Source organism: Opisthocomus hoazin, chromosome 11 (assembly GCF_030867145.1).
Source record: "Opisthocomus hoazin isolate bOpiHoa1 chromosome 11, bOpiHoa1.hap1, whole genome shotgun sequence".
Lineage (NCBI taxonomy): Eukaryota > Metazoa > Chordata > Aves > Opisthocomiformes > Opisthocomidae > Opisthocomus > Opisthocomus hoazin.
Genome location: NC_134424.1, coordinates 18,002,322 through 18,024,776, shown reverse-complemented (window position 1 = coordinate 18,024,776; position 22,455 = coordinate 18,002,322). Strand labels below are relative to the sequence as shown.

General features: G+C 40.5%; 1 protein-coding gene across 2 annotated transcripts in view; it reads left to right on the top strand.

Annotated features, from left to right (window-relative positions):
- The window catches only part of SFMBT1 (Scm like with four mbt domains 1), an 81,921-nt gene extending 59,466 nt beyond the window's left edge, over nucleotides 1-22,455 (top strand). Inside the window, exons 9-21 of one of the 2 annotated variants that reach the window (XM_075432830.1) lie at nucleotides 859-1,009; nucleotides 2,848-2,930; nucleotides 4,827-4,953; nucleotides 5,655-5,768; nucleotides 7,227-7,269; nucleotides 8,513-8,577; nucleotides 10,039-10,178; nucleotides 12,052-12,161; nucleotides 13,871-14,046; nucleotides 14,765-14,943; nucleotides 15,129-15,374; nucleotides 15,884-16,012; nucleotides 16,912-22,455. In XM_075432830.1, coding sequence (XP_075288945.1) covers nucleotides 859-1,009; nucleotides 2,848-2,930; nucleotides 4,827-4,953; nucleotides 5,655-5,768; nucleotides 7,227-7,269; nucleotides 8,513-8,577; nucleotides 10,039-10,178; nucleotides 12,052-12,161; nucleotides 13,871-14,046; nucleotides 14,765-14,943; nucleotides 15,129-15,374; nucleotides 15,884-16,012; nucleotides 16,912-17,052 — 1,704 coding nt within the window. In that variant the 3' untranslated portion in view covers nucleotides 17,053-22,455. The remainder of the gene's footprint in view (nucleotides 1-858; nucleotides 1,010-2,847; nucleotides 2,931-4,826; nucleotides 4,954-5,654; nucleotides 5,769-7,226; nucleotides 7,270-8,512; nucleotides 8,578-10,038; nucleotides 10,179-12,051; nucleotides 12,162-13,870; nucleotides 14,047-14,764; nucleotides 14,944-15,128; nucleotides 15,375-15,883; nucleotides 16,013-16,911) is intronic. The other variant, XM_075432831.1, reaches the window with a different exon arrangement.

Genomic DNA, 22,455 nt, shown 5'->3' with positions numbered 1-22,455 from the left:
GGTTTCTTTTTGCAAAAGTTATGTTATTACTATATACAGGCTCTGACGTTTAGGTGGCCTGATTTTCAAACAAGGGCTGAAACGTGTTTAAAAGTTGAAATGAAAACTCCCCAACATAATCAGCTTTTGAGCAACTTCTGTCTCTCTGTGTTAGTAAGCAGGTGAAAGGTCCCAAAGAGACCGCTTTGATGTGGTAAACCAAAATCTTACTTGTACAGCATAAAACCGTATTTTAAAATCTTTTGTGTATTTCCCAGGAACTGTTGCATTTTCTTTAGGACAGATAATGTCTCAATATTTTTGGTGGTCTCTCTCTTTTAAGCTCTGACATACAGTTCTTCAAGTAAGGTGCTTGCGTAATACTAGAAGGCACAACCAGTTCCAAGCAAAGCAAAATAATTTACTTTTCTTGATATTTTCTTGTCCTGCTCCTAGTTACTTCAGGAGTGCAGTGATTTTACTTGTGACAGTCCATCGTGCGGCACAGTTCAGCCTTATTGAAATAAGCGGTTTCTTGTTACAGAATGGTAGTAAGACCACAACCTCTAATTTCTCTGCATTTTTCATAGGAAATTTCATATAGCCCTTGATCACCTTATTTTTGAAGTGCTTGTACATTACCATTTATTATTATTATTTATTTTTGTTAAGTTTCCAGATAATACAGAGGAATCTGATGGTTTATGAATCCTATAGATTCTCTTTTAATTTTTTTAAACCCTCACAGTATTTCAAAGTAAAGGGTTTCCATCGTGCAGCATTGCTGTTTAATGAAGTTATCAAAATGGGGAAAAGGGAACAGTTAGATTGGTATCTGCTACTTACAAGACCACATCGTTCTCTTTTGGCTAACTACAGGTATACAATGAAAAATATTTCATGATAGAAATTGATGACTTGAGGCCAGACCGTACAACCAGCCAGACTTACATTTGTCATGTCAACAGTGCTGGTATTTTCCCAGTGCAGTGGAGTCTGAAGAACGGCTTGCATCTCAGTCCCCCACCAGGTATGTTCGTGCAAGCGTGTTGTGCTTGCGCCTCTTGGAAGGAAGTAGAGTGTCAGTCCCCAGAGTGCGACGTTTAGGACAGCGCTTTTGCAAAAGAATTACGTGTAGTAGCACAAGCAAAGAACAAGAAGGATCAAATTCTGAGAAACACGAGCCTTGAGTTAGTGAAACTGAAGTTTCCTGGCTACATGCCTGGATTTGAGAAGATGGCAGTGACTGGGGATGCTGGTCGGGCATGAAAGCCTGAACGCTTGAACGAATGGAGTGTGTTCCAAGGCTGAAGGCAATGTTGATTTCAGTTTATTAACATGGTATCAGAAGCCTGTAGTCTTTGCATTGGATTTTTGCTTCTGGTCAGAATGGAACATTGTTATGCAACATTTTGTAGTATTTTTAAAGTATCTTATCACTTAGAAGTTAATGAAGCATTTTTTTCCCAAGGACCTATCAGGTAAGGTAGCAGATTGCTGAAACGTTGATTCAGGACAGGAGGGAATAGGAGGGTGATCCTCAGCTACTGAAATATTTATTCATTTTCTGACAATTGAAATGTCAATGGTATTGTAAAACCAGGGACTCGGTACTCTTATTCACTACCATAGAATTTGGAATGTTTTGGTTTAGCTGCTCGTGACATCAGAAGAGCAAAGACTGTAGGATGTTTGTCTCCTGCCTTTCCTTGTGTAAGGTACTAAAAGTGGCTTTGCTTGACCTGGCATTGCCTAGGATTTTGTGTGTAAAAGATCAAGTCTCACTTTTTAGACGTGTGACTGGAGCTGACAAAGATCTTAAGCTTCTCTTCCCATAGTCCCCCTGGAAATGGTGGGCATTCTGAATTGTGTGAGGTGTTGAGAGCCCTGCTGACTTTTATAAAACTGAGAAACATAAATAGATCCTTCTGTGCTTAGACCCTCTCTGAGGGGTAGTTGAACTTCAAGTTCTTAGATTGTCATGTTAATACTATATTCTTAGAGTAGGTTTAAAATTTTGCTTGATTTCTTAAACCCTTGTCACAGGCGTCTTTTGTAGGGGAGGGCTTCCAAGGTACTGCTGGAGTAACCGCTGCAGTTGTCTCCTTGCTAATATGTGTCCAGCCTCAAACTACCATGGCAGCACACTGCTGCACCCAGTTCTCTTCAGTTATCTGCTTTTTATTAGATCACAGGAAAGCGAAGTATTGCCTCCAAGAAGAATGTAATTTGTCTTTTTCTTGGAGAGATGCTCTGTCTCCCGATGGACTCCATGTTAAGACTCTTCCCTTCAAACATGTGTGCAGATTTACATCTGTTAGAAAACTTGATGAGCCTCTTAGGATGCCTTAACTGCTCTCTTTAATGAATTAGCATTTAACATGTTTTTGAGAGAGTAATATGTTGGTATTGTGCACATTTTGAGTGCTCTATTAAAAAAAAAAAAGCTGTTTCAGAGCTGACTTGACATCAATGAAGTAATCTTGCAGAAACTTTTCCTGAATTTTTTTGTACCCTGTGAAAAGGGTGCAAACGCTTCCTGGTGTTTCAGCCCTTGTCTGCTTAGCAGATGTACTTTATTCACGCTTCAGGTTGCTCTCTGAGAAGTCACTTTTAGTTTGATGCCATTTCAAGTCAAAAATGGGAATCAAGGTGGGGCAGTGCCCAAAGCCCCTCTGCAGTGAAAATAAAGAGGGCATCTCAAATACGTGAGAGCCCTGCTGTGGGCTGACCGCAGATGGCTCAGTGAAGCCCTGGTGAGCTGACAAACTTGAGTGACCCTAACAAATTTCAGTGACCTGTACTTTGTGTCAGTTTGAAATGAGTCTCCTGCTGTTTAACTAACCACTTTGCTTTTTATTCATCTAGGTTATCCTGGGCAGGACTTTGACTGGGCAGACTACCTCAAACAATGTGGTGCTGAGGCAGCTCCCCAGAGCTGCTTCCCTTTGGTAAGATTCTCTTGTAGAAAAATCTCTCTTATGTGAATGACACTCTTGATTCTAGGGAGAAGAACCTTTTGCGTGTTTTTGGCTTAAATTACCTTTCCAAGTAGAATAGAATAGTTCAGTTGGAAGGGACGTACAACAGTCATCTAGTCCAACTGCCTGACCTCTTCAGGGCTGACCAAAAATTAAAGCATATTGTTAAGGGCATTGTTCAAATGCCTCTTAAACACTGGTAGGGATGATGCATCGACCACCTCTCTAGGAAGCCTGTTCCAGTGTTTGGCCACCATCTTGGTAAAGAAATGCTTCCTAATGTCAAGTCTGAACCTCCCCTGGTGCAGCTATGAACCATTCCCACGTGTCCTATCACTGGATTCCAAGGAGAACAACTCAGCACCTCCCTCTCCACTTCCCCTCCACTGGAAGCTGTAGAGGGCAAGGAGGTAGCCCCTCAGCCTCCTTTTCTCCAAACTAGATAAGCCCAGAGTGCTCAGCCACTCCCTACAGGACATTCCTTCCAGCCCCTTCACCAGCTTTGTTGCGCTCCTCTGGACATGTTTGAGTAGCTTAACACCTTACCTGTGATAACAGGGGAAACAGCAGAGTTAAGAGAGTGCAAATGTACATGAACTGAAGTAGGCGCCTGCCAGTTTCCCAGGTAAGGAAGTGGTGGACCAAATGCTTCAGTTGTGATAAAGCAGATTAAAAAGAAATTATTGTTTTGTGAAATTGAGACATGTAAGAGCCAGCATCAATCCTTGGCACTCCTGTAATTGTGGAAACAGGACCTTATGAAAATAGACCGTATTTTCATTTACTTAGTGTACTCTTTCAATCTTCCTTCCTTTCAGCTTGAAAAATTCATTCCATTGTATTAATCAATACCAAGTCATCTTAAATTAGTACCAAATAATCATTTTACATTAATCAGTGCCCTGAAGTACCTGCTAGATTTTGGGCTTTTTTTGGCTCAGTGACAGTATTGCTGTCTCCTAAAGCACAGTACCTTGTCAAGCAGAAAGGGGTTCTATTAACACCTGCCTTCCAATTCCATTTGCAATACTTGGGCCATTGCAGTGCTTAGGGGAAGAAATTAAAATGAATAATTACCATTTTTTGAAGAGGGTGTTGCTGGCTATGAATTCTTGTTGCCCTTGTTCTGTCTTGTAAGCTGTGGCATCTTAGAACAGGTCATTGAATTTATTATCCCTTTTCTGAGAAGAGTTGATCACTGTAGCTAGTTCCAGAATTTGTAATGTATTGATCCTGTAATTATGTTGCAGAGTGGCTCTGGGAGGAAGAGTCCTCTGTCTGGCTGTTACTTCTTATCTTTAATTCAGGAGCTGCAGAGCTGGATATCCATTCTTACATTTTAGGATTTTTTTTATAAATGTGGACTAAAATGGTGAATAAAGTAAAATCCTACTTGTCCCAAAAAAATGTAAAGAAAGCTTCCTTTGCTGTCTGCCAGAACTCATTTGGATGAGGCAGGAATGTTATTTGCATACGTAAAGTGGATTTCCAAGCTAACGTAATAGAATAGAGAGCCTGGTCAGACTATTTGTCAGACTTATCACTTAGGCATCAAGCATCAGAGAATTCCAGGTTGCTTAGAATGCACTCAGTCCTTTCAGTGAGTCTCAGCATCCTTATTTTTGGGTACAAATGTGTTATTTTCTAGGTGTCTCTATAGAACCTTTTTTAACTTAAATTCTTTGTAGTTCGTAATATATCTTAGTTGTATTCAATGCGCTGATTGTCTGAAATCTCTGACTGCATGAGTATCTTTCTATGTTACTCAAACACTGAGGCTTTTGTGTTCCTCCTGTTCATGGCTATTCATATCAGGTACTGGATATACAGATGGTATTGTAATGAAGTATTCTGTCTTTTTGCTAGTTAACTTCTGACCATGGATTTAAAGAGAATATGAAACTTGAGGCTGTGAACCCAGTTGATCCTGAAGAAGTTTGCATTGCTACAGTCACCAAGTTGAAAGATTCCTACCTCTGGCTTCAGCTGGAGGGTAAGCCTGATGTGGGAGACGAGAGTGGCGCTGGCATTGATTCTTCTGTAGTGCCGTCATCAAACCTGAGGAGTATCTGGAGCAAACTCACTGTGTGCAGAGTGTGGGCAGTAGGTCACTGTTTCCTCAGTGAAAACACAACAAAAACCCATTTGCTTTGTCTGTTTTCCAGTTAGCCTTGGATGGGAGTGTTTATTTAAGCCAGGCAAAAATGGCATTTGTGCATTGCGGTGTGTCGGTGCTAGGCTGGTGTACTGTGCAAAGTGCTGAGCAGTGTCTTTTAGAAAGCAAATACCTTAGAATATTTTGCAAATGAGTGCCTTGCATTCTGAGCAAGCTTTGACCAGACCTAGGAAGAAAGCTTTGAGAGGTTCTTCACCTAGATAGAATAGGCTTATGTCAGCCGTTCTCTGTTATAATCCTGTTTCTTGATTGGAGGTACATCAGCATGCACTTACTATGCACTGTGCATCTCTGCTAAACTGTGGATGGCAGATTCCCATCTCCGGTCTTTAGGAGGGAGCAAATGAGGTCGGGAGAGAATCTGGTCAATAAAAGGAGATGAATAAACAATCGATTCTGTGTTCCAGATACGCCATAAGTAAAAACAGCTTCACTGGCAAACATATAGCAAGCATTAACCGAATGAGGTTTTTTATTTTTATGAGTTGTTTCAACTTTTGCTTGTTTACACTGAACAGGCTCCAAGAAGCCCGTCCCTGACTGTATAGTGAGCGTGGAATCAATGAATATATTTCCAGTGGGTTGGTGTGAGACGAATGGATATCAGCTCAGACCTCCTCGCAAAGCAATAGGTATCAGTTCTGTTCAGTTTGCAGTGGTTAGCTGGGATGATAGAGATGGTAAGACCTTCATGAGCAGGCTACTGCAGAATTATTGCTGGCATCACTGAATTTGGAAACATTTGCCATGTACTGAGAATCTGTGCCTTGTGCAACTGTTCCCCTGGCTGTTCGGTCCAGTCGGAATCCATACAGCAACTCCAAAACAGGCGGTGTTGGCTTGAGACCCTTGCACACTGTAAAAGCACATGGAAACCATCCATTAGTCACAGTAAAGAAATCGTATCTGTGTGGATGCACATACACCCATGCTATGCGTAGACTTTTGTCTGAGCTGTACTTGCCATGTGTCTGACCCTGGTACGGATTTTATACTTGCACATTTGCAAGTAAAGTTAATGCCATAACAAAACGGTCTTGAGTATGTATACATCTTGGAGTTGAAATACAGGGGACTGGCTTTCTGAATGGGTCGGATGGTAATGATCCCTTAGTGACAAAATGTTGAAAAGTAAATCCCACCTGTTTTAACTACATTAGTAAGTAGCATAACATAGTGTCTCCTCAACTGGTTAGTGAGCTCTGTTTATTAAAGTTTAATGGGAGATGGAGAAATTGAAGAACTTTCTCAGGGTTTATTAAGTAAGATAGTAAAACTGTAAGATTGGAATGAGCTGTCATTTACTGGAAGCCAAAGCAAGATGAACAAATCTGACACGTCTGCACTGCCAAGGACAGATGAGGAAGGGAGGGTTGGGAAACCTAATTAGAAAATAGATGCTATAAAAGTAAATCCAGAAGTTTGTTGGGGACAAAGCCTGAAACTGATGAAGAGGCACATACTGCATTACCTTGTTTAATATTATTACTTGATTGTGAAAGCCAGAATTAGCAAGTGGACCCATCACCTAGTTCACTTTCTCAGTTGCAACAGTGCTTTCCTCCAGAGTAGTTGGCTTAAGTCATGTATGTGTCTAACCAGCTAATTTCATTCCATTTCAACATTAAACGGTGTTGAAGTTCCCTGTGCCAGTGAATTGGTGAGTTAGGCCTATGAACTTGACCTTTGGTTAGGTATCAGCACCTTTGGGTGCTGAAAAGGAACATGTGTCATTCCTTTTTGGCTGGTATTACAGGTAGCTAGAATGCAAAGAAATCCTGTTACAGGGCTAGGATGTAAAGAAAGATGCGCAAAAGGTGAGATTTCCTGGAAGACTGACGATATTCATGCCTGATTGAATGAACTTTTAGTGAAAGTTGAAGTAAACCTCATGAATTACTTTAAATTACATGGGCCAGCAAGTCTGTAGTGCAGATGGGTCAGCTATTTAGCACTGCAGTGACTTTGAACATAGATTCTTTTTGGCATGTAACTTAGAGGGAATGAGTCTAGTGTATATGTTGTACTAGAAGTTCCATTTGTTTCCCTCCCATACTTTGCTGTTTATATTTTCTTCTTCTTCCTTTCAGTAAACAAGCAGAAAAAAATTGCAGTAGTTCAACCAGAGAAACAGTAAGTAACGGGTTTTTTTGCTTTTATTTTTTGTTGGCTTTTTTTTTTCTTTTTCCAATTGGTAAATTGTGTTGTCTTAGGGAAGATTTAGCTTTAAAGAAGTGCTGTATTGAGGGTTGGCAGATTCTACAGTCCATAAGTCTTAGTGCTGATAGTTCCTGTTGATGTTGAAAAAGACTTCTTGCACTGCTACAGTGGGAGACAGAAAGCATGGAATTTGTTTTTTAACAAAGCTGGTGCAACTCAGCTGTATTAGTGACTATGTCAAGTCATTGAAGTTCTAGGGTTGAAATTGTTGATCTTTCGTTTTTAAAAGATTGCATTATCTGTGAGTATTGGAGTACACCTAAGAAAAACTAGCCTGATCTTAAGACTGTGTTTAGAAGTTGGTGCTTGAGCCTTCTTTTAATCGTGATTGATAGGGAGAATTACTGGATGCCCTAAATAATATAGTTTCTGCAACGCGAACATGCTTAGAAAACATGGCTGCCTTAACATGTAGCTGTGGTTTTGCACAGGTGATCAGAAAATTTGGCTTTAGTGTGAGTCCTGTCATGTAGTAGACCAGCTTCTAATAGTTTCTTCCCAGATTAAATTTGGCCCAGAACAGCCAAAAAGGAGAGTTCTGCTGATGTCTACAATTCGTCTATAAACTGTGTCATGCATATGAAACTCGTTCATGTGAGCCTGCTCAAAAATGCTCAATAGAATGCCTGACAGTTGGTTTTATTGACTCTTACAGCTTTACAAACACCAGATCTGTCAGTAGTCCTGCCAATGTTTTCATTGATCCTAAAATACTGAGCAGACTGTTCTTCCATGTTTTGTAATTAGAATTCTTACCAGAGTACTTGAGTCATTTTGGTTGTATTTTGTTTAAAATCCATCTTTTTCAAAAGGCACAAGGTAGGACTGTACACTGCCTTGTGCTGTGAAATGAAGTTAAAGGAAGGCAGAAAATGTAAATTATTGTCGGTAGCTTTGTGTGGTGTGTTTATCAGCACGGTAACCCATATACTTCAAGCAAGGAAGGGTTGCTGCTGGCTGTAAGCAGTACAGTAGCCCTTTCCAAACAGAATTGGATAGTCCTTGCATGTTGTTATTGTGAAACAGGGGAGGTATGAAAAGCAGATTAATAAGGCTGGACCTGGAGGGAAAAAAAAAAAAAAAGGTTGGGTTTTAGCAACTGAGAGGTGACTATCCTTGCCATCTGTCCCTTTTCCTGATCTTCTTTTCATTTCAGAATTTTGTCTTCAAGGACAGTTCATGATGGACTAAAGAACCAGGAACTTACCTCTTCTGACTCAGGTATTGATCAGAGAGGGCAGGCTAACGAAGACAAAATCCTGTAACAGTTCAGCTGCCTCATTGTTCAGCTGCTCAACGCTCTGCTGTTAGGAGAGGGAAGGGGAGGAAAGGGTTGGAAGATTTTTGCCTGTTGACGATTTGTTGAACTTCAAAAAAGAATGAAACAAACAAAAACATACAATTACTTGTGCCCTGCAATTGATATGTGCATTAAACCCAGAAATTAGATTTTTACACCAGAACATCCCCCATCCTCAGCAGAGGATACGTGAAGCCAAATGTGTGCAGTGACCTATGCAGGCGATTTTGTATTGTCACTGTATTGTTGGGAGAAACATAAGAGGCATGCTGCATCTGTGCTCGTGAGTTGTTAGATTCTAGCTTTGGGAAGCAGGTTTGTCTGTTTTTTATGACAACTTCATCATCGTGATAAAAAAAAGCAATTCAAACAGTAAACTGCTTTGTGTGCCAGATGGCGAAATCTAATAATTTTCTAAACTGTTGCAAGAATGAATATGATGAATAAGTACATCTGCTGGTGAAACAGTCATACAGATCTATCTGTTTGGCAACAAAATGCCTCTTCTGCTGTTTTCTGTACAGTGAAATGCACATCTGAAGCTGCACCAAGTGCAAGCTTTATAGATATGATTCGTGCGCTTAGCTTTTTAATTGGCTTTTAATAGAGTCATAATGTAAATTTGACTTCATTTATTTATCTGCCCGTTATCAACTACTGAATTTAAGATTTTTAAGTGATAGTGTTGCTCAACTAAGAAAAACTACAGCTAGGGTAAAGCAGTTTTGTGTTTATACATAAGTATCTTGCAGTACGTATTACACATAACTTTAATTTTGTGCAGCGTTGAACCGTTTAATAGGTTTAGCAAACTTGATGTCACCTCATCAAAGGTCACTTCGTCAGTTGCTGCATCTTTTGTTTGCTGAGTGAGGGAAAAGAGTCTAAAAATGCAAAGCAATGGGATATTGCAGTTTAGGATAAACAGTGGAGAATAACTTTGCCGGCTTCTCTGGTGGCAGAAGTCTGGGGGAGAGATAATTACTTGACTGGAAGATGTATCCATAATTGCTGTGTAGGAAGTGCTTCTGCTACCAAAAAGTTGGGGTTGTCATCTTCTTGCCTGTGACCACTGGTGTAACATCATGCAGCATCAGACTAGCCAGGAAGAAATGTTTCTTTTCTGATAAATGACCAACTTTATTTCCTATAGCTTGGCAATTTGCAAGCATGCATATGAAGTGTGAAAAATATTTTGGCAATGTCGAATAACTGGTGCTGTTATTGCAAATGTGACACTGAAACTGCCCCAAATTCATGTTGTTCAAGACTTTTCCCCCCTCTTTTTTTACAGCAGGCAAAATTCTACATATTGCAAGAAGTCATTCTTTGCTGGGGAGGTTGTAGCGTGTGATTTAAATCTTTGCTTTCTCATTTCTCAGTGGTAATTAATGGAAAGTACTGCTGCCCAAAGATCTACTTCAATCACCGGTGCTTCTCAGGGCCTTACCTTAACAAAGGCAGGATTGCAGAGCTTCCTCAGTCTGTGGGACCTGGGAACTGTGTTCTAGTTCTGAAAGAGGTGAGGTGGTTGTACGTAGTGGACCTGCACATAGCAGTGTATCGTAAACGCTAGAGTGTCACTCTAATTAGAGATGGGTAATTAATAAATTTAAGCTGATAATGAGTGAAGAGGGTTTTTTGTATAAGATAGTTATAAATCATGGGCTGTTTTATGAATGGCTGGACAGAGTGAAAGCATCTCATTTATCTGAGTTACAGTCAGCCTTCTACTGCTAAACTTTATTTTAGATTAAAACAGAGTAACCTGTAATTATGACAGTCAGAGGAGTTAGTATCATTTTATAGCTGTAATAAATGCTTCAATTTTAATTAGCAGAATTTAGCTTCAGATAATCCCAGAATTTCTTTACAACTTGCACTGTTGATATTAGAACAGAGGAAATGCAGTTTTTCGCAGTAGAAATTACAAACTATTTTCAATAATTGGAAAATTAAAAGAATTCACTGTGTTTTATAAGTTGGGTACGATTTGGAAAGATGAGATGAAAGTGTGGTTTTGCTTTAAGGGGGGAAGAAGCCATTCTTTAATGCCAAAGAGCCTCTTCTCCAGAAGGTGTTTCACAGCAGATTTACAGATACTTTAATGCAATTATTATTTTTCTGAGATCTCCAAGAAGGTCATGGGGTGGCAGTTATCTGACCTGAGAGGCTGTAAGTTTCCCAGGGCATAACTGTATGTGCACACTTGAGCTCTCCTGAAACGATAGCTTTAAATGCAGCAGTTGGCTCATCTCTGGAATTTTTACCTTCCCTGCCACATATCATAACTGGGAGAGACCTTAAAAAAGACTTTTTGGCAGACATGCTGTAAAATAAGAGTCCGGCTGACAGGACTCAAGCTGATTATTGAAAAAGTTCCATTTTTGCATACAGAAAAGCACTTCATCCTTTCTGCAAGTTTCGGTACTCTGATGTAAGCTTTGCAGCACTCGAGAAGAGCAAGTGTGAAATTCTATGCAGCTTCATTTAACCTTGAAGGTTTAACCTGCTTCACTGCCTGAAAGCACGAAGTATGCACAAATCCTGCTGGTGTACAGATGCTGAGCGTTCCTAAAAGTTCAACCACTATGCTTAGTTGTATTCATTTCAATTACAGCTCTTGCTCAGTGTATGAATCCGAGATTGAGTTTGGTACTTGCATTATATTGAATCTTCTGCTTTTGGACTGTAGACCTCTGGACTGCTGCATTAATAGGACTGAAGCTGCAAGTTTGTTATGTCATGGTTCTGATGCACCAGATTTGGGAATGGTTTGGAATAAGCACCTACTGAAAATAAAAAATACATTCTAAATGCACATTTTGTACTATCCCACATTAACTTCAGGCTATTCACGACTTTGAGTTACCTTACAGCACCAGAGAAATTCTCATTTTGCTATAGTACAGGCCTTACCGTGGTTCAAGAAAGCAAAACAGAGGAGAGCCGAACATTTTGCAGTATGATTTTGTAGCAAGTAGTGTGTTGGCAGGCAGCAAAATCCTGCAGTGTTTTTTGGCACACCTTCATATGTCAAACAATCTCTTAAGATAATCGCTCAGATTTACCCAAGGTTATGCAAGTTGTGTAGTATTCAGCCCTGGGGTTTAATTTAGTGGCATGTAATTCAAGGGCAATGACTTGGAAATTGCTAGATAACACTCGTGACTCTGCAGACAAATTCTGAAGGTTTGGCAAGGCCCAAAGTGTCGACTGCTGTCAGTTTTCATTTTGGCAGTGTTGGGCGGTATCTGAAATTCTGCTGTGAGTGAGTGCTTTGATACGAGATAATGTGGATGAATAGAAATAATTTCCTATTCTACCCTGGCACTTTACAACAGATTCATTGTACAAAAGAACTTAAACATATTTCCTTCCCTCCCTCACTGTAGGTTCTCACTTTATTGATCAATGCAGCTTACAAACCTAGCCGTGTCCTACGAGAACTGCAGTTGGATGAAGAGGCTGCATGGCATGGGCATGGAGAGACCCTAAAAGCCAAGTAAATTCTTGTCCTGTTCCCCACTTGGTTGATCCCAGTAACAATGTTCTGTGCAGTCTATGCTTTAACTTCTCACATTTCAGAGAAGGACAAATTGCTTATAGCATATCAAGATGCTGACAGATTAAATTTCCAAATTGTTTTTAAGTTTCTTTATGAATGTCTGGTGAAGTGCATATGATTTTAGTGCTCCTTAATATGCCACGTGTGCTCTGCTTCTTGCATGTAAGCGGCTAGTGGTGAAGTAAGAAGGGTGTAGTGCTGGTACAACATAGCATATACACTAGCAGACCTGCATATGAGGTTTAAGATTAGTTCACCTGAAGGTAGTTGTCAGTATTTTAAAGCAGAAGCACATACTGCTTAGGAAGCTTCTCAGACTTCCATGGCATTTCCATACAAATTTCTCAGTGAAGAAGATTCCCCTGAAATTAAGTTATAGCAGTGATCTACAATGGCGTGACATAGAATTATTTCTGCAGCAGCCTATCCAAAGTACTCGCTAGTTTTCCTGCTGAGCTTTTGGGGTTGGCGCTTCTTTGCAAGATTATTTTCTGGCTACAAAAAAAGCAGTGATCATATTTGCATATACTTCATAAATCCAGATATTGGTTTGTAGTCCAGTGATGGTCTTGTAATTAGGTCGTTGTGTTCGCATACTAGAGATTAGATTTTCCCAGTGTGCCATAGCACACTTCCTACATGGTTTTAAACATGTCAGTAATTCTTCTGTTGGATCAGTTTCATGTGTAAAAAGACACCTTTCCGTGTGTTGAAGGATTGCTCTGGATTTGGGCAATAGAAAGATCATATGAAAGGTTAATGTAAACAGAAGATGTAGCTGAAGAATAGAGGAAAAATAGTATTTTGTTTTGGTTTTGCGGAAGTTGCTGTGTACTTTCTTTTGTCATAGTAGTGATGCCAGGGATATCTGGACTATGATGATATAGCTCTTTTTTTCAGTGCATTAACTAGATGCTTGCAGGCCTGAGACATTCCTAATAAATATCAGCACATGCCAGTAGCTGTGCTGGGAGAACAAAGCAGAAGTGATGAATGACTTGGGCAGATCCTTCACAGTGAGGCTCTGTCAATGTCACGGCAAGGCTGGTGAACATAAAAAAATCTTTTCTTAATTTAAATCAAACAGGAGCAGTAGGTGGAGTCATGGCAAGTCACTGTCCTGACGAATTGTTCAGCAGATGAAAGCTGATTGGAAATGTGACCGTCGTTCATTTGTTTGCCATAGTACGTGCGTAGAACGGCTCGCTAGCAGCTGTCTGCTGTTGCCTTTATCAGATGAATTGGTGCACTCCATCTTGGCTTTAGGGACCAGCTGTCCACATGACGGTGGACACTTCTGCAGTCCCATGAAAACAAAGAAAGAACAAACCATCTGTGAAGAAAGAAAACAAAACATCTAAACTCTGGCAGAGTCCACTCAGATGGTATTTTATAGTCACTGGCAGGGCAGTGTTGCTGTGTTTGGTACTGCGGGCATCTCTCTGGTGCTGGCTTTGTTTCTTTGCTTGAGCATCTGTCATAAGAGTCAGGGCTATCTGTTTGCTGGGCTTGTCAGCCAGTAAAGTTCCTCATTGCTCACATTTTCCTGGGGTTTGATCTCAAAACAATATTCTTACCTCTCAATGAAGTAATTTTATCCTTGTAACTAGAGTATTCCTGAATTATGACCACATTTTCAATGTTAGGTACAAAGGGAAGAGCTACCGTGCAACTGTGGAAGTTGTGAGGACAGCAGATCGGGTGGCAGATTTCTGTAGAAAAACATGCATCAAGCTGGAATGTTGCCCAAACCTCTTCGGCCCTCAGATGGTGCTGGATAAGTGTTCAGAGAACTGCTCTGTCCTGACAAAGACTAAATACAGTGAGTGGGCTGCTGGTCTCAAACCAAAGTGGGGCTTGGGGTCTTCTGGCTTTGGCTCCAGAAGGAATCCAAAATACATTGCTTTGCTTACACAAGGAGCAGCTTGAGCACTACATACACAGGCCTACAAAATATCCATGTGCCAATGTGTAGGGGAGAAAAAAAATAACTATGTTAAGTGGTAGTACCATGAATTAACTTGTGTGCTTAAAACTTTTATCTTAAGACAACTTTTGGGAAAAGAGCTGTCTCTAAATTGTAATTTAAGTAGCATTGTAATTGCTTTCACCAATTTGTTGTGGAACAAAATTTAGATTTTTAGGGGTTTTTTTTAAACTAACTTTAAGCATTTGGCACTGTGAGAACAAACAGTACATTGAGGCAATGTTTAAAAACTACAAAACATCACAAAAAGCACAATTAACTTGGACCAATTCTGTGGCTGATTATTTTTGTATAAAATCTGATCATTACGGGCTTCTCAGAGATAGAGGAAGTAAATCTTTATGCAGGGAAAATAACATTGATTAGTAACTCTTCTTCCTTAAACCAAATTGAAGAGGAAAATATAGACATACTCATTTTGAAGTTTTACAGAGTTGGGATTTCTATTGGGAAATGTCCTTCTACTGATTTTCCACTCCTTATGATGGACAAACATAACTAGTGACGTTGAAGGTGTATTTCAACATGGTGCTCCTTTCTTCTGTCCTGGTAGCACACTATTATGGAAAGCGGAAAAACAAGCGGATAGGTAGGCCTCCAGGTGGCCACAGTAACCTGGAAGTAGCCATGAAGAAACCAAATAAAAGACGGAAGAGGCGAAAACATTTTTTTGTTCATAAGAAAAAACGTTCTTCTACTTCAGTGGATAACACTCCAGCTGGATCTCCCCAGGTATGAGACTGCCAGCAACTTTAATAGATACGGTTTGTGATCTTTGGCCAGCTACATTTGAAACAACAAACTGCTAGTTCCTTGTAACCTCATGTTACAGCTGACATATGGATGGCAAATGTAGCTTTTGTCCTAAACTTCCCTTTTTTTAGATTTCATCACTGTGTTTTCCCCTACCTCTTCAGGGCAGTGGGGCAGAAGAGGAGGATGACCAGGACGAGGTAGATGAAGAATCTCTCACTGAGGATAGTACCTCAGAGCACCAGGATGAATTACTGGAGGAATCAGAGGTATCGGAGAAGAAATCACTGTCATCGTCTCCTACACAGAGTGAACTGTCTCATTCCCTGGCTCAGGACCGAGACAAGCGGAAGAGGAAGCTCAGGACCTTTTCCTTTTCTGATGATGAAAATAAACCTCCTTCACCAAAGGTAACTTTGAATGTAGATTCGTGATCTAGCTTGCTTGCTGTTGGGCAAGCACAAATATCTTGGGAGTATTAACCATCGTACATGTGTTCTCATAAAATACTCTGTTACCCCATAAAGGGCATTGTGAAGACACTACAGAACAGTGAAAACCCATGATTTTTATTGCAGTTGTATTGCAGGACTGTAATAAAGACTAAACAGAAAGCTGTAGACAGAACAGTGAACTTTTCATTTCCAAGCTGTTAGCGTTCCTCTTGGTTCAACCTGAGCAGTGACGTGGCGTCGACCAAATCCTGGTTTTAGATCCCTGCGTACTGGCTATAATGATGTTACAGCCTCCACCCTCAGCACAATGCTACTCTGTACGGCTCGGCTGACCAAGAAATTTGAGCTCTCGGTAGAGCTTTATTTAGTAGCTGAATGTTTGAGTGTGGGGAGCAGAGGGGAGTGTTGGTCCGTTGCATATGTAATATTTTGGGAATTCTTTTTGTGCTGGGTGGCCGGTCTAGGACATCAAGATGGAAGTTGCTGAAAAGCTGCAGCTGGACAGTAACCCTCTGGAATGGAGCGTGGCTGACGTTGTACGATTCCTCAAATCCACTGACTGTGCACCACTGGCGAGAATTTTCCTTGATCAGGTATGATTTTCAGTCTGCTAAAATGTTGAATCTGTTACTTTGCTTCTTGTCCTTTAATGAATCACAAAAAGAAGCTAGTGCAAATTTTATGATAGGATTTTGAGGAAACAAATGCACGCACAACATTCTGCAGTTTGGGAGAGGAGGGTTAAGGGAATAGCCAGAATTTTTCAGGTTTCTTAGTACTCAGTGGAGGACGTTCTGCTCTGTGAGGCACTGAATCCTGAAACCCTAGAGAATGCCTACAACAAAGCAGCGTGAAGGCGGGAGCCTGTTTTCTAGGAGATACAGTTTTGCCGCTTGTGTTGACTTTTCCAAATGGTAAATGTTTCTCATTCTGCAGACTGAACTGCAGGTATCAGCGTCTTGTACAGCTGCACAAGTGAGAATTTTTGTGTTGAAGTATGACAACTAGAGAACAAACATGAGTCACGTTAACATTGTTCTTCCATCTTGGTTAAAATTTGCCTTAAAAAAACATCACCTATCAAAACCATAGTACCGGAACTGGTGATGAGTATGGTTTATGATAGATGTTCCAGAATACATACTTTTCCTTGTAGAACCTCTGTTTCTCGAGAAAGATGCAGAGGTTAGGTAAAGTGACTTTCTGCATTAAATTTTCTTGGTTTCTGTTACCAGATTTCTTTTTCAAAAGTAACATCTCATGAGGTTCTGTCGCTTATCCAATGAATTTGAGCTGACATTTTAAGAAACTAGTTAATTTGTTGTAAGAAAGAGAGATTTTCTAAATTATTTTTCTTTTAAGCTGCCTGGAGGTGCATGAGAGAACGTTCTAATTCACAAACAATCATGAATCTGAAATTACAGCACGTCAAGGCTGAAGGAGCAGAGAAAATAAAATGCAAAGTCACTATGGAGTTTTTGTCTTCTGACAGGAGATTGATGGCCAGGCACTGCTGCTGCTGACCCTGCCCACTGTTCAGGAGTGTATGGACTTGAAGCTTGGGCCAGCGATTAAACTTTGCCATCACATTGAGAGGGTCAAACTTGCCTTTTACCAGCAGTTTGCTAACTGAGGAGCAACCAAGTTGAAGTGGACCTTTGAAGCACAAGTACAAAAGCACGCTCCTTTCTCGCTAGCAAGGAAAGCCAAATGAAGTTAAACTGAGGCCCTGGTGACCTCAGAGCATCTGTCAGCCTCAGTTTTTCACTTTGACAAAAGGAAGACAACATCTGGAGCAAAATGCCAATGCAAACACAGGGGCTACTCTACCAGCTGCCAGCTCGGGAACGCAATAGTCTCTTGCTCTATGGTTCCCTTTTTTTAATGTATTTTTAATGATTACAGAAAAGTCTTCTGTGGTGGGAAATGACATTTGAATAGTTCTGTTGGCACAGAACTTTAAAAGGAGAAGCGGATCCTGTTTACGTTAGCATGTAGGCTGCCAGAAATAACCTTTGTCAGTTCGTGATGATTCACAGAATCCCCGTCCTTCCCTGTGGACGAACACTTGCTTTACCACAGCACTGGCTTTGGAATGTGCTTGTTGCACATTCATGTGTTAATGTTGAGTTTTTTAATGAATTTGTTCATTGTTAGGAGAAGAACGTGGCCACAGGGTTCTGAATGTACAGTATAGCAGAGAGTGTGGTTCCTTTTGTTGTTTGGTTTTTTTTCTTGTTTATTTTGCCTTTTTTTTGTTTTATTGTTGTTGGGTTTTTGTTTTGTTTGGGTTTGTTTTTACTACCTCTGTAGCCTGAACAGTAGAAGCGATGAACTAAAAAGGGAGGGAACTACTTCTTCTGGACAAATCGTCTGTAGCTGCACAGGAGTCTCTCTTCTGTAGGCATGTCAAGAGTACAAACCAGTATCAGCATACAGAGCTGCTGTTCCAAAGCTTTACCTGAAGCCTGTGTAGGCTTAACCTGGATGTTACCTTTTTCTCAGATGTCAGAAAACTTAATTATTTTGCACTTCTCTTACAGATGGGCTGTAGGAAAAAAGGAAGGAAAGAGAAAGTGCCTCTGTGTCTTCTATGTTTCGGTTGTCAGAAAAAAAATTCTTTTTTTTTTTTCTTTTTAATTGTGTGAAGTTATTTCCTTTTTCGTATACTGAACAATTGGGCCATGTACACAGAGCCTGTCAGCAGACTATTGCTTTGCTACCTGAACATCTTTTTAGAGAATACACTAAGAAAACTTCAATCAGTAGAGGACTGCAACTTAGCTGTGCCAGTGTTTGCATACTGGAAACTATCTTAGGAGCATGACTTTGTATTTTTAACTATTTACAGCTGCTCAGGATCAGACCTGATGAGAACGTGGGGGGTTGGCATGGGATTTTTAGAGAAAAGGACCAGAGGGACATCTAGTTCCATCAATAGACCCACAGTAGGATGAACTGCTGATTTTAATTTTCTGGGGTAAGAAAACCCAATCAGCCACTTGCTGTAGACCTGTGGTTTACATTTCAAGCAACAAGCTTTACCTTACTTTCCGTTAAAGATGTGGGGAAACTTGCATCCGGCTCAAGATCTGCATCAAATGAGCATTAGGTTTCAGAAGGCTTGCATTCATTCACTCTGCCTGTTCTCGGGGTACTTGGAGGAGCACAGGCAGGAGCTTTATGTATGCAGCCGTGGTCCTTTATCTCCTATGCACACACATTTTTGCAGAAAGCCCTTGGCATACTAAGGCATTTGAGGTAGGAAGGTGCTCACTGCAGGCATTTGTTTAGGAAAGATGCATTTGCTGGTTTCTGATAAACACTGGCTGCTCTGGTCAAATGGATTGATTCAAGCATCTCTTAGGCCTAATGTGATCAGTATTCTGGTGCTGTGAGCTGTAGAATTGAGCAAGGAGGTCGTCTGTAAACTAAGAGCTGAGTTTGCACAACCTGTCTGTACCTGTCACATAGGTGTGGAGGGGGAGTGACCTCCAATGAAAACTGTTCACAGTAATCAAAGCTAAATAACTGGGGTTTATTGCTTTTGCCCCTTAGAATAAACGCCTAGTCAACGCAGAACTATTTATAGAAGTTCTAAAATCAGATATTTTTTTTTCATTCCAGAGTTGAAACGTAAATGTCAGACAGAGTGTTTACTAGCTGAGTATTCTTGAGTGGGTGAGGGAGGGCAGTGTGTAGCTAGGACAATTTTTTCTCCCAAGTTGTAAGCAGAGTCTGAAAACATAATTAATTTGAAATCAAAGTGGTCCTTCTTCTTCACACCAGATATGTGGCCAATAAATGGACATTTGGGCTCTTCATGTTGTGCTTAGGTCATAGGCCTGTACTCCATTCCCTTAGGACAAGCTCAGTGATAAGCCATTAGGCCTGAAAAAATTTTTGAAACATTGCTGCTTTGCTGTCAGCATCTTGTCTTGAGAAATTTGAGCAACAGAGAACTTCTGGGCTGGAAGATGATGCTTTTGGATCATATTTGTCATTCTTCAGGGTTTCCAGAATTCTATTGCACTGATGCCCAGCAGAATTGACCTGCATAGCCAAGAGACGTTGCTTCCGCCTTTCCCCGTGAATAGATAGATGTCTTTTTAAGTAGCTCTCAGGAGAGAACAGAGCTTAAAGGGTAATTTAGTGAACCTGTTAACGTGGCACCTAAGGTTTTAAATACAAATGTCATACCTCTTTTTCTCAGTAAATAAAGCAGTCAGCAGTTTCAGAGGTTAGTGGGATACTTACTGATCACCTTTGGCATGTTTTATAGGCTGGGTTTTTCTGCCTTGTTTTGGGAGGCACTGACTGTCTGGTCCCAATGGGATCTATTTTTGTTGAGATTTTCAAAAGGGATGTTTTCATTATTTGTGAAATGTTTTTATGCTGCACATGGGTACTGTACACTCTGTTTCCTGGAAAAAAATGCACTCTGTTTTATTGCTGGATTTAAAAGGGATAATTGGGGCTTTATCTTGAAGGATGGAGTTTCCACTTGACTCTGCTTCAAGTTCCTCTTTCTCTATGTGTGCCAGATGACACAACTGCACTTACATTTGTTCATCTTATTCCAACATGACTTGAAATCAGCTCACGTGCTGCTTTAGTTGCTCTGTTTCTTCAAAACTGGATTTTGGGTAGCCGATGGCTGAATCTTGGCTTTAGGCGGTACCGATGTTTCACCAGCATGAGTTGCTGGGACTGCAGTAATTTAGGCTTCAGGGATTTGTGCTGTCCTCTACCACATCCATTCACCATAAGATACGACAAAGCAGGAGTCCAGGAGAAAAGGCAGTGGTGTCTTGCACAAATGTCTTCAGTACAAGAAAACGAGCCCTCCATTGGGCCTCATGTAGTGTTTATGTGGATGGTAAAGGGAGATTTCCCTTGGCTGACCCATTGAGGGTTTGTATTTTTGCTTGTCTTATTTTCATATGCATTGTACAGTCTTGGTTTTGCACATCATAGCTTTAGAAGCATGGTGGTGCCTCTGTATGGCCCTTGTGCTGAGCTAAGCTTAGCCCTGTTAGGCAGAACGATTTTGCTGAGTTACTATAGCGTGCTTTCCGCACCAATATAAGGAGTCCATAATAGAGAAGTATTTGACCTCCAGAAATGTCATGGAAGGATAATGTGGTAGAATTATCCCCTAAAGCACAAGCAGCTCGTAGTCCATCCTAAACTGAAAGTAATCCTTCCAGAAGATGAGAAGGTACAGCACTGATCTTGGTGAATGAAGACTACTTTTTTCTAATGCTAAACATTTCTGAAAGTTGCTCTTTGAGGAATGAAATAAAAGGCAGATTCTTTTGTGTGTTGTATAGAACTCCAGGAGTGTTCGCAGTTTCTCCTGGGATTAATGGAAACGGTACATACAGAGTTCAGGAGTGGTTGTTAGGATTACTTTCTCTTGTCACAACTTTCAGCAGTATTTTGTTGTTGTTTTAGGATTTTCTAGTGGTTGTTCTTGATTCCAATGATGCTTTAAAGGAGGGAAGGAGTATTTAGCTGCTAGGTCCACAGAAATGTATATCTATTTACAGTTGATTGGACTGAGCACTCCATTCCGCTGTATAAAGTACAAAGACTTGGTACGTGGGTAGCAAAAGGCAAAGAGGCTTGTGAGATTTTTTGAATGTAATGGAATACGCTTCAAAACTATCAAGCTCAAATTGGAGATTGTATACCTTTGGACCAAATCTGTTGTTAGAGGAGAAGTTACTAGATGAAGTAGCCTTACCAGAAAGCCAAAAATACGATGATCTTACACAAAGCTACTCCTTAACCAGTCCTGTCACATAGTGGCAGACTGGTTACTGCCTACTGTGAGCTCAAATTACCTAAAAGTAACTAAGCACAAAGACATAGGCTCTGTCAGGAGACTTCAAACGTTGGCTGAAGGCTCTGTTTTAAAGGGATTGTGTGCTGAACCCACATTTCAGAGTGCTGCCGACCTTTCCCAAGCATGCATGTAGCCTTGTTTTCGAAGGCAGCCTTTTGGGTGAAGGATTAGCATGGGACTTGGGAACACCAGATAAAACAAGCCTCATTTATTGTTACACGTTTTTCTAAAAAAAATAATAATAATCTGTATGAAATATAGCAAAAATGAGTTAAGGTTAGTGACACTTTGTCTCCATGGTCATTTCTAGCTTCCTCAACGTCACATTTGTTGTTCTGAAATGCACCAGACATATAAATGGACTTTTTGATGAGAAGACAAAGTTACTCTGTTAGGTGCAAAGCCAGCGGTGTTTGGCTCAGCTTTAAGCCATGGAAGCGAGCAGGTCTTGCGCTGACAAAATTCAGAGGCAGCAGGTCTAACTGACTTAGCACAAACGTGGGCACAGAGCCTGTGGAAGTCCTCTAGCCTTGCACAGTTCCAGAGGAACAGGCCTTCTGCTCGAGACACGGGGACGGCTCACTCAAGTCGTGTGAATGAACAATGAAGTCGGGGCACTAATGAATTCTTGGCCACTCTGGAAGTTGTTGAGCACCAGTTTCCAAGAAACCTCGTGGAAAAAAAAATTCTGGAGGTGTCATGTTTCTCCTCTCCTCTTTTCATTTCCTTTTTTTTATTATTTCTTTTTAAAATAAATTTTAAATAATCTTTGTAGACAATCAGAGGCCTTCCAGGAGACTGTACCCTAAAGGGTACCTGCTCTCCACCTGTGGGCCTCTTTCTTATTACTAACTCATTGGAACTGATGCACTTTTCCTGTATTTTGCCTTTTTTAATTAGCTGCTTGTTCTTAAACAAAGATTTAAATGCATATTGTGTTGTGTCCCTTCTGCTTGTTGTTTTATCTTTCTTTAACTTTAAAAAAAAATATATATATGCAGTGAGACTGAAGTACTACGTGGAAGAGAAACATGCACAAGAAAATATGCCTATGAAGTCCCACCATTGTTTGAGCAGGTGTAACAATTTAATCAGAGGATTTTTTAAAAAATATTTTGGATGGATATTTTCCTTGTTTTGTCTGTAAATAGTGTACATAAGTTTGTGGTATATTACAGTTTTAAG